We start from the raw sequence: 12,649 nt of genomic DNA, 5'->3' as shown, positions 1-12,649 counted from the left end.
CTCATCTTATCAGCAACACTAGTGACACCTGAAACTAGCCTCACCAGCTCCTGCAGCTCACAGCTTGTCAGTCCACCTGTCAATCTCTCCATTTCAATGTTGCCTCCGACTGTGCCCATCGCTACTTCCTCCTCTTCTCAAAAGCAGATGTGCAAATTCAGAATCTTCTTCCCATTCAAATGTTGACAATTTCACCTTTTTTTTTTTGTATTTTCACCTCACCTATTTTCACCTTATCTTCAATTTCAATAAATTTTTCCTGTCCCACATTTCTCCATATACCCCCGCTTGTCAATCTGCTCTCATCTCCATTTCCTTTTCTTCTTCACCTCTGGCACAGGCTGAAAGTAAGTTACATCATACAGATGATTAACTTCTTCTGTACGTCTCCGCTCTGAACACATCACCTCAGCAGACATATGTGAATATGGTATTTTGCCAGTACATCAATATTAGTTGTTTACGATTGGGTGGCGTTTTTTTTTTTCCTCTCCGAAATCTTTAAAGAGCAAACAAATTTGATTTTAATAAACTGCGTCTTAGCGAATCCTCATCTCTCCAGCTTGGCTTCCTCAACATCAATTTTTGTTGTATATCCATGTTTTTACATGAATTGTTCACACCCATACATCCATCCTCCCGTTTTTTTATTTCTAATTCAGGGTCGCAGGGGGCTGGAGCGAATCAGAGCTGCCATCGGGCAAGAGGCGGGGGTATCACAGGGGCCAACAAACAAGGTCAACAACCATGCATGCTCACACACACTTCTACTGTCAGTTTAAAATCACTGATCAACCTAACGTGCATGTTTTAGGATGGTTGGAGGAAGCCAGAGTATCTGGAGAGAACCCACACATGTACAGGGAGAGCATGCAAACTCCACACCGAGAGGTGGTTAGAGATGCTCAGATTCTGTTTGTGTGTGTGCACTGTTTTTATAAACTTGAAATTTTGCCGTTGCTTTGATTAATGTTTTCATTTGAGCTGAAACTTCAGACGATCATAGATTTGGTGAATTTTTTATGGCTTACACTCCGGCAAGTAAATAACTGAAATGTTCACACATGCAAGTGTTAATTCTGATGGTTATTTCGTTCATTAATAATTGAAAAACCTTGTGCAAAATTTAACAGTTAATTTTGGTTTCAGGGGTTTGTTCTGCTTCAACGGTGTAAAAACCACATCTAGAAATGCCTTGTTTTGTTCTGAGTTTAAATCTGCTTAAAAAAGAGAGAAAAAGAGCACATGTAGGGTTGAAGTAGCTGTCGTGTTTGTTTCATTGTTTACATCCTTTCTTCTGATTGACCTTCTCTCTTAGGACATCCTTGCCTAAATCACCTTTAACACTAATGATAACACTATTAGACACATTGTTTAATTTTTTTTTTTTTTTTAAATCATCTTAACACATCCATTCTCTTTTAAATAATGCCCCCGTAAACATTATGTGCAAGTTAATCTCTGAGCACATCACATCTATATCTCCAGCAGACGGCTGCTGGGCCGCTTTAGTGAGGCGGTCCACAAAGGCTAAAAACCACATCTCGCCTTGAGGCCTCTGTAAGTGCTTCACTCTCAGACTTTACCACTGTTGAGTACCTGATAGTTCCTGAGCTCAGCAATTTTCTCATGCTGCACAGCTGAGTCATTCCAGATGAGGTTGGCAGTCTCATCGTCGTCCCGTGCCTTGATGAAGTCCATCTCATTGATGACTATACGAACTGCGATGAAAAAAAACAACTCAATCACTCAAATTAGCTTGCGTTGCAGTGACAGAATGAGCCATGCAGTCCCCTAAAATAAACACGGAAAAATTATTCTCTCCAAAATAACCCTTGAGGATTGACTAGCCATACTCATGCCTGCAAAGCAACTTACATGGAACCTTTCCAGCGGAAAATAGGAATATAATATCACCAGGAGCCGCAAATCAAAGACTTTCTGCTTTACAGATCAATATTTCCCTTCAAACATTTTGTAAGGCTTAAATGTTGTTTTTGCATTCAATGAGAGATTTCAGTCTCGTAGCTTATAAATCAAAAAGCTAACAGCAATATTTACCATTCATGGTATGGCAGCAAAGCAGCGAGTTGTAATGCCTCTCTTGAAAAAGATAAATTAATTGGCCGTAATGCATTCAGATCCCACAGGGAACCCCATAGGATGAGAGATAGGTGGCAGCCCGTTTGGACATTAATCCAACAAGTATTCATTATTCAGTGAGTAATGAAAAATTCATATGCCCTAACGAAACAAGGTATTAATTAATTTCTTGAAAGCTCCTACAAACCTGGAGACGGCTTGCCTAATGTTGCGTGATGGCACTTGAATGGGAAAAAGATGCTTCCGATGGGACTTCATCCATCTGCTCACATCAGTAGAGACTAACAGAGTTTCGCTAACTGGAACTCGGACGATTTACACCACAGCAGGCGTGAGCTCACAGTTACCAGTAAGGTAACAACAGAGCAATAATCGACCCTTTCTTACACATCTTACAAAACGGGCACCTTAAGTGCCAAAGTTTACTATCCCTCCACGTCGGACGTTCAGAAGATTTCCAAAACCATTTTCCCAGACCTTTAACCTTTGCCCGAGATACTTTCAGTTCTATAACGAAAAAAGACAGGTGCAAAATAAAAAAAACGGATGAAACAAGTCGTCCATCTGGACCGTGGTGTTAATTTTCCCTCAATATAGACCTGAACTGCTCTCAGAATGGCCACTGTGAGGGTCTCGTCACAGCTAGCTGACTGACTCACAGCTGGACTTCCATCTACCTACAGAATCCCGGCAGCCCCCAACTTCTTCTTGCTGCTGACTCCTTAGTTTCACATGTTGTAGCTCACCCCTGAGAGCTCTGTTGCCATACAATATATTGAACATGTGAGGAGTGCTTACAATGCTCTTTTAGCCAATCTAAGAAAAAAAAACTGCCAAGTTGAATTACCTCAACAAAGATTTATGTACGTATATAAGCCTGAGCTCTCTCTGTGTGAACCCTTTTAAGCTGGACTGCAACTTTTTTAGGTTTAAGGCAATAAATACAGCAAACGATCCACCGCAGCAAATTGGATTTTTTTTGGAGGCAACATTTGGTTTGTATTCACAGTGTTTTTGAGGGACTCACTAGGTCCCAAAATTAGAATTCAGTTCACTGTCTCACAACATATATAATAAATATTACCCTCAAGACCACACAAAATGTTGGTCTTTATTTTATGGGGACAATCAAAACATAATTTCAAAACTTGAATTTACGAGGCTTTAAACTATCTTTATGTGGGTGAATCTAATGAAATAAACTACCCTTTTACAGTGTGCTTGTTAATGGTAAATCTGCGTCTCACCTCTCTGTGTCAGTAGCATACTGAGAAAACGATATTTATGGATGTAACAAAGCCCCGATACCAATTACTGATGCTTAGGAATTTCACGCTTCTCTCTGCTAAATCAAAGGACATCATCAGCTATCATCTATGAAAAGAGCGAGGCTTTTTTCATGCCACGAAAAGCAACTCAGCCACAGCAATCTCTTATCAGAATTCAGTGGTGAACACGCCTTATTCAGCCTAACTGTTTTTATTCCCATCCAACATCTTTGTTCTACATTTTTACAAACAGTTTTTCATATTGTTAGAGTGTTGTTAATATTACAGGAAATTACAATACCAATTTCATATTTGGTGCCAGCGACATTGGCAGTGATAGTGCCTTTCTTCTTTTTTGTGTGCACCTTCCTCTTCCCGCTGCTATGGTAGGAGCCCACAGATGGCCCGTTCACGGGGGACGCTCCTTGATCCTCTGGAGGAGAAGGCACACAACAACAATTGATATAGTCACAGCCTGTGCTCCTGAACGTGAGGGGAAAAGGAGTCTTCTAATGTACTTTCCTCGTGTCTGCAGGGGATTGAGTCGGGCTTGTTTATGTTGCTATAATGTGAGTGGATTATACATCAAGTCTGGTGGTAACTCCATGCATCATGATCCTTAAATTATGACATCCGAGTGAGTGCGTGTGTACTTATATATGCAATGCTGTATGCACAAAGACAAACAGACTATCCAACTAAAACAATGACAATGTCAGTCCTGAGAGAGATTGGCTGCTTTTACTCACCTCCATCATTTGGAGGGGAGGGCATCTCAGGGGCTACAGGAGGGAAGGGGCGAGCCAAGCTTTCTGCCAGGCTTGGCGGGCTGGCCTCACAGGGGGCTCACAGCACCCTCCAAGGATTTTCTCACACTTGCACTAGTTACTCTTCCCTGTCCAAGACAGTGTGGATGATGTGGTTCCGAATAGCCCAATGGATCATCTGAGCAACTCCTTGCCCCCCCTTCAGCGGCATAAGCAGCGGAGTTTGAGTCAGAAAGGGTTGCAGCGGTGGGGTAGTGTGTAAGGGGGAGGACTCCTCAAGGATCTAGGAAAGCCCAAGTTTATTTACAGCCCCAGAGGGACAAAGGGAGGGAGGGGGTGGGCAGAGGGTGGTGGGAAAACCTGTGGAGGAGAGGAGAAAACATACTTCACAGCTGTAGAACAGTAGGAGTGGTTTGACCAATCGCAGAGCGACTGCAGTGCACGGTGTGGATCAGTGTGTCATTTCTTACCACACTGGAGTGAATTGGAGCATCAACAGCAGAATACAGGCCGAACACCGGCTACATTTGACACTGGATGTGGCAATTCAGAGCAGCTCTGACACCCGCAAACAAAATACTCTGAATGAGTGCATTCTACAGCTGTGCGATGTCTGCCAGAATAATTGGCATTTGATGGAATAATTCTGAAGTATTTGTGTGCTCGTCAAGTATAAGTGTTCTCAGCATCTCACTGTGCTTGTGCTAGCTGGGTTTAATTGTGTGTCTGCAAAATCACTACATTCAAACAGATGGCATCTTTACAGTAGTTCGTTAAAAAGATGCCCCCGGCTACGAACAGAGGGGAAATTAATACCAAACACCAGCCAACTTCTGTTGTTATTTGGCTGTGGTCAGTGTGTGTGTCTTCAAACCCTTTTTTGGAGGCAATCAGCCATCGTGGAGACGTCCTTTCTACATTAAAGCTATTACCGGCTCGAGCAGTGGTTCACAGTGACTTTAACTGCTTTATCAGAGTGAGACGGGTTTTCAAAAGTCCAAGTTCGTGTCCCGCTTGTGTGGACTTTGCATGCTCCTCCTTGTGCTCAAACGCTATTCAAGTATAACGGAGCAGAGAAAACCCAAACTGCACAAATGTGTAAATTTGCGTGAATGTTTCCAGTGGATGCCCGCTGTGCCATGAACTGAATATCTTTACACTTGATATTGTATCCCGGCTACGATCAGATTTTTTGGAGTTACATGGCTATGCATTGCAAATCTTATCTGAAGTTGAAAACTGACAAACTGAAGCCAGGATACTGTGACATGTGTGCATTTTATTGAAGTTTCTCAACACTTTCTCCTGGTTGGAAAAACAGAGTGGAGGGATGCTAAGTGTATATAGGCATGTTAAAGAAGAAAAAAAAACAGATGCCAATGTTCTTGTAAACAAACTCCCTGTTTTATTACACAATTTACCTACTTCCAATAAAGCTAAGGCACCGTGTAGGATGTTGATTAAAAAAATTAATGTGATCATTTGCCAACCATTTGAAACTTTCACTCCACTAAAAAAAAAAAAGTGTATAGACTAGATATTAAGTGGTGGAACTGAGAAGCTTTTTGAATTTTTTGGAAAAAGACATTTTCAATCTTAATCTGTTTCCCAAAACACATTAAAAAAAAATGGAGAAATGATGTTATGCTTTGAAAAAGAAGAAATGATGGTGGTGCATCCAACAACCAAAATGGTTCATTGGCAACAGGTCAGTGACTTCATTGGATACTTTGGGAGTAAAAAGAGCACCACAGAGAGAACGAGTCTTTCCACCGTTGTGGTAAAGCCTGACGGGGCAAATACTTCAGCTATTTAAGAATAATGTTTCAGAACACCTGACCACACAGGTGATAGAAAGCAAATCGATGTGCGCACTTAAAACTGATGAAACAAATGCTGATAAAGCCTGTCCATTTTTCATGTAACGGCTTGGGTGGGTGGATGGGTGGGTGTGAACAACTCTACTCAGCCAGGAAATTAGCATACAGTATAAAGTAGAACACAGCTGTTTAAAGTAAAATGATGCCGTTTCACACCATAATCCAGCGTGTTCTTCTTTTGTGAAACTCTTTCATGAAGTTTGATGTCTTTAATTTAGCGTAGTCTTTCACACAAAGAGATAGACAAATCGCAGTGGTAATTTTACCATGGAAGAAACATTTTGGTGGCATCAAATTCAAACGATCATTTATTCACTCGTTCGTTTCCATGCCCACTTTTTCCTAACCGGGACCGCGGGAGTACTGAAGTCTATCCCAGCAGCCATCGGGTGAGAGGCATATCATTTCTAAATTTCAGTATTCAATATTTGTCTTTGTTCTATTTTAAATTAACTTACAATGAACTTAACTGAGACTGTTTTCAAAGCATTGCATTCTGTTTCCATTTTCTAAACCACCCAATATGTATGTCACGTTACTGGAACAATAATTAACGGATGTGGAATGGATATCTATGTAAATGATATCGGCCGGTGGATTAATACAGAAGAAGCCCCTATCAGCCCCGCTCTAATTGGCTTATATGGTTACAACTGTTAGCAAATCATCCCAGCAATGAAAAGGGATGTAATCGCAAAAAAAAAGAGCAATGTCTCTTTTTTATGGTCGTAAACCAAGAGGTCTTTTCAAAAACTTTCTATTAAGGATTCTTGTACTCAGCAATCGTGAATCGTAGGTGGCATAAACACTTTAGACATCATCCACAGTGCGCTGTCCTCTGCTGGTGTTGGATTTCATAAAGAGATCAACAGTAGCCTCTTGTGGTGAGAGTGCAGAGAAAAGCACATTCCCCTCCGTCCAGCGTTTACGGTCCACACATCCACTTTACTGTGGGATTAGTGAACACATGTGAGCAAAAGAAAATACGCACACAAGATAGCTTGCAAAGCAAGCAATCGCTTCGGGACAAGCTAGAATGAGGAAACAATCTGATTGCTTTGTTTGATCACTCAGTTGTCTTTGCTGTCAGACTCTTGGTCTGCACAGGACATTGATCCTGACTAGAATGACTTCAGCAGAGAAAGAAAGAGCAACAACAAAGAGTCAGAGTGATAAAGTGAGGCAAGCTGTGCTGCTGACAATCTGCCCCCACCTCCCAATAGTGTACTATGCTGGCTCTGTGCATGAGGCAGGGAGCAATGTCCCTAAAAGAGAAAAAGCACTGGCCCAGGGTGTCCTGTAAATCCTCAGGATGGAGGGCAGATTTGAAAGGCAAAAAGCCTTCAATTAAAGCCTAAAAAAAAACCATTTTGGACAAGCAGGCACATGCATTCTGTGGTGCAGGTCATTCAAAATGACAACACCACAAAATCCCCAGACAACAGCTGTGATGTTAATCCTAGTTATGCAGAACAATAACGAACAGGATGCTTATTCAAAGTTGAAAGAATGCAGAAGGACACCAGATTGTCAATTGTTTTCCCGCAAGAGTGTACATGTGTCAAACGCAATGTTTTAATACTGTTATTTTTGCTCTATTAACAATCATTAAGACAGAAGACCTTGCTGTTTTCAGATTGAAAAGAAAAAAAGAAACATTTCTGCATGTATGAATTCCATTTTCGAGTGTCTTCACTGGTATTGTGATGAAATGTCAACTCAGATTTCTTTCTTGGCTTGTTTGCCTGGATACCATGTAAGCTCAAACTCTCACAGCACACTGACTGATGATCCAGTAAAAAGAGGCCTTGTGTTTTTTTCTCTCATTTGTCTCATTTGGTATTGGTGGTTGTAGACGGCGAGGTGGCCTGGTTTTGAGAGGGGTGAGATTTCAATGTCATTTCATCTCAATAAGCTTCTGTTGAGATGAAATGAGAGCTTTTAGTGACAGCGTGAGTTAGAGCTTTTGTGAGAGCGCAAGTCTGAAGTCAGTTAATTCATGTCATGCTCAATTCAATCTTCCAGTCGGTTTAAAGTGCCCAACTGGTATGATCAAAAAGGCTTCAGCCTTTACATTTAGAAAAAGGGAAAGAAAGAGGGCAGATTACTGTACATGTTACTCTTCACACTCCTACTATAATATTTTGAAGCACGTTTGAGCAGCTTTCCCTGCATTTAATTTATATGTTTTATTTTTGTTTGTCCTCTTTGCAGCCATCTATTCATTGTCTAACCCACTTAATCCAACTCAGGGTCGCCTATCCCAGCTGCCAATCAGGCGAGAGGCAGGGCACAGCCTGTACAGGTCGCCAGTCCATCACAGGGCCACACAGAGACAAGCGAGACAAACATTCATGCACTCACACACTCGCTCCTACAGTCACTTTAGACTCACTAATTAAACTAACACGCATGTTTTTGGACGGTAGGTGGAAGCCGGAGTACCCGGAGAGAACCCACTACTACTACACTCTGCAATTACTACTAACTGATTCATGATTTGAAGTGGGAACAACAACAAAATGGGGTTTTAGAGGTAGTAATCCCTGCTTCTCATTATACTCCACAAGTTGGATTACATAAAACATCATCACCATTACTCCCTCAGTGTAATATAAACCACAGAATCTTAACTAAATCCCTTCTTTTAAATAGAGAATCAAGACATGAAATTCACCGGTGCACTAACACATTTCCACCAACAGAGGGAGCCAAAAGACCATCACAGCAGAGCTCCTATGAATGCAGCACTCCAATGAATGCTTAGCTTATGCGTTTCCTCCAGCACCAGACAACACAGAAAGGTTTCATTGTGAATAGTCAGCTCATCGTGCTGCTCATCTGCATCACTCTCTGTTTCACTGGCCCTAAATGCACAACAAATGCATATCTGTCTGTAAGGGCATTGTCACGCAGTTTTTCCATACTTATCCAGCACAGGTTGTTATTACATGCCATTCTTTTGTCCGATAAATATACATAGCTGTCTTGTTTGTTGGATTATGCCTACAACGTTTCAAGGAGTTAGGTTTTTATACACCAAAGCTCTACTAAAATAACACTCACATAGATATTATACTGCAATTAAAAGGTAACGGACAAGAACACGTCAGGGGTACTCCTTTTTACATCAAAAGCAAAAAAAAGAAAGACAGCCCAAATTGCTTTGCAAGATATGTGTCAAAGGAAAAGCTGACTCTGTTTGGAGATGACAGATAGCATCACACCTATCGCACAAGGCCCTTTTACAACAGTTGTACATCCCTGAGGGGATTTGTTTTATGTTTCTCTGTCTGACATGAAACGTCATCTTGAAAGCAATCATCAAATATACAATGAACAGAAAAAATTCAGGAGATACCACTTTGCTTTGTGTTAGGCTAACAGGACAGGTGCCGAAACAAGTTCTGTTCTCTACGTACAGCATGCCTCGCACTGGCCATTACATCATTGCTGGGACGTCAGGGTTTGAATAAGCATTCAAAAGGAGACTCTGACAAACAATGGACACGTGGTACAATTACAGCATGTCTCCATCACTGTGAAGTAGATGTAAACAAAGAGTTGTTTAGCAGCAGCCAATAGACCTTTTGTATTGGAAACTATAAACTGTGTTCACTGGATATGTGAAGAGCCACACAGAGTGGCATAAGGTTACCTATAAATAAAAAAAATAAAAATAAACTTTTAATCTTCCTCTGTAATGATCTATCTGACCACTGTCACCACATTGCCTGCCCAGGTAAAATGATAGCTGAATGTGTGGACTTCTCTCACAGGAAAGCAGTTGGTTTTGAGTTCCCAGTGGATCTAAAATTAGCACTAGCCAGTGACCCAACGCTGGCTTTGTGCCTTCTTTCAGATAAGATGAGGAACAAGTGTAGGAGCTATCAGCCCACAGGATACTGAAATACGCCGACACACACTGCTGAATGTTTTATAAATTCACAGTGATTTAAGAACAATGCTCAAACCTAAAAATACACTTGACCCTTTATATTAACCATAGTCTTAATTTGTATAAAGAGGAAAAGGGCTCCAAAAGGACATCAGAGCTTTGATACTGATCAGTCCACGGTTATGAAAGATGTTTATCAATGGAAATGCTTTATTAACAGTTAAATATCTTTTTTTCTCTTTTTTTTAAAAAAAAAGTCTGCCATGTACAAATAAAAGTGCATACAAAATCCTTAACACTACAGTAAAACTATATATGCTACTACTATATTACTATATCACAGTCTATCCTCATGAGTAGACCAGTCAGATCCCAGACCTCGCTTTTGCAGAATAATCTCAATAATCTCAGCATTTCACACCAGACATCCTAAAAATAGGGAGAGTTGTGATTTTAAAAACATGTCTGCATGAAATGAAAAGATTATACGTATCATATTCATCTTCAGCCGTTTCTCTGGGTTGTGGCCAGGAGTCAGGATGCCAGCCAGAACTCATGTGTTAAGCTGTTGTTATATAATCCATCTGCTCGGGATGGTCATCTCCAGAGTGCTCTATCAGCATGTGGTCTTTAAGTGGCACACTGGGCTATAAACAGGCCGGAATAAATCAAATCCACAAACACCACATCTCACATGAAATTAGCCAGGCTCTAGATGCCCACTGCTCTGCTAAAGGTGACCAATTGGTTTACATGTCAAAGGCATGCTTCATTAAGGTTTTTTTTTTTGCGAAGCTAGCCTCAGCTAAGAGGCTGTACTGCTAAGACCAGCAATGGGACCCACTGTATGCCAGTCACAGCAAAGTAGTCAATATGGTATCTTCCAGATCACTGGAGGGATTGTAGGCCATGCCCCTGTGGATATCCTGTCTTTTCTTTTTTCAGGATTAGCGCATACTGGACTCCTTTAATCTCACATGTAATATCTTAATGATGGGGATTCCCGAGAAAACTGCTTGCGCCCACAAAATAAAATGTCCCAAAGCCGAAGCAAGTGTGTTATTGCAATGAATTGGTTGCTAGCAAGCACTTGCTAACGTTAGGATGCTAGCCACTTGCAATAGGTCAGGTGGAAGAAACAAACAAGGAAGCAATCTGGCAGTGTGGGCATCCCGTTAACTTCCAGTGTAAAAAAAGAAAAACAGTTAGCCTTAGTGCCTGACATCTAACGGTGGCGTTTTCGTTTAATGTTGCAGCAACAATTAAGAAGCAAGTTCCCCAGTGAGATATCGTAAGACAGTTAAAAAGGAAAATAATGAGCCTGGGCTGCTTAAAGTTAGCTTAGCCGCACAACCTAGCAAAGACTGCTCGAACGAAGTAACCCGTTGACGTTACCTTATTTTATTCCAGTGCATTAGGTCTCATCCGGACGCCACAGCTGCCGCTCAGTGACACGGAGTCCTCTGTGAAGAAACCGTTCACTCCTACAACAATGGCCAAGACTACTGAGTGGCCGCGGTGTGTTATGCCGTTATAACTGAAAACTGACATTGAGTGAAAGACAAGAAAAAAAATCTGTATATTGTAGTCTTCTTGTGTGTGCTGAGTGCTGGAGCGAGTCCATGGGCCAAACCATTCACATGTGTGAGAGGGGGGACCTGAATGAAGTGCTGAAGTGTCCGTTCGGCACCAATGTGACATTTAGCGTACTTCGGTCCTCATTTGTCGAGTCGGCACATTATGTATAAATCGGTCAACTAGTTGTAAGTGGAAACACAGGTCTTACCGCGAGCGCGAGTTGTGTTTCGAGCACCCTTTGGTCAGTGTTTCACACGGGTTAGTGAGCAGGTTCTTCCTCTACAACTTGCTGATACAAACACAGAGCAGCTACCTAGCAACTGTGTCGCTGACCATGGTGCTAAAAACAACCTTCTTCCGCTCAGAGGTCATTAACGTGCCATTCCCTTCATCATTGTGCTTAACCATCGCCTTAATGCCATATACATTTTTTCCGAATCTAATTTTGTAGTTTATCCACCTGACGTGTTAGTTTTCAAACCTCTTAGAGGTAACACTAAGGCTTAAAATAGTTATGTTAGATTGTACTCTCATTTAACTAGTCTTTCATTCATACCCACATTTAGTTTTACATCTCAAACATGGGTTTGAAATCATTCAGCGTTCAATCCCCCTAAGGTGAGAACCACTTCTGCTTTTCTGAGCAACATGTTTATGAGTTAGAAGTGTTAAACACCAACTATAGATAACACATTTTTGACCAGTTTTTTGGGGGTAATTATCCATGCTTGAATCAATTCACTGGTTCCTATAGGGTATGTAAGCGGTGCACTTGGGGTCCTCTTTCAAACATAATGCCAGGCTTGCATTAGCCTGGCAGAGGTTGTGTTGCAGTAAGCATATGGCACAGAAATCTAAGGATGATTCAATGTAGCATTTAAAGGAAAATCTTTTTAAAGACAAACAACACAAATATTTCAAATAAAGACCAGTCATAAAAAGACTAAGCTACACATATTGACACCCATAATGCTAGATAAGACAAACACACCCCAACTCGCTAGAAGAGACATTTACAAGTTGGGCTTAGACACTACAGATGAACTACAGATTTTGGTGCAAAAGTAGTGACAGAAGTGGAAGAGTAGAGACCGTAAAGTAAAACAGAAACAGGACATGGCACAAACAAGGGTGACATGGTCCCAATAATTGCAA

General features: G+C 41.3%; 1 protein-coding gene across 5 annotated transcripts in view; it reads right to left on the bottom strand.

Annotated features, from left to right (window-relative positions):
• Positions 1-11,536, bottom strand: part of ttll7 (tubulin tyrosine ligase-like family, member 7) — a 75,391-nt gene extending 63,855 nt beyond the window's left edge. For all 5 annotated transcript variants that reach the window (XM_075485457.1, XM_075485460.1, XM_075485459.1 and 2 more), the window contains exons 1-4: positions 11,312-11,536; positions 4,121-4,498; positions 3,673-3,804; positions 1,600-1,721 (exon numbers count right to left, since the gene is read on the bottom strand). In XM_075485457.1, coding sequence (XP_075341572.1) covers positions 1,600-1,721; positions 3,673-3,804; positions 4,121-4,145 — 279 coding nt within the window. In that variant the 5' untranslated portion in view covers positions 4,146-4,498; positions 11,312-11,536. The remainder of the gene's footprint in view (positions 1-1,599; positions 1,722-3,672; positions 3,805-4,120; positions 4,499-11,311) is intronic.
• Positions 11,537-12,649: the final 1,113 nt, after the last annotated feature.

The sequence above is a fragment of the Odontesthes bonariensis genome, chromosome 15 (genome assembly GCF_027942865.1).
Source record: "Odontesthes bonariensis isolate fOdoBon6 chromosome 15, fOdoBon6.hap1, whole genome shotgun sequence".
NCBI classification, from domain to species: Eukaryota; Metazoa; Chordata; class Actinopteri; order Atheriniformes; family Atherinopsidae; genus Odontesthes; species Odontesthes bonariensis.
This window is presented reverse-complemented; position numbering and strand designations above follow the sequence as displayed.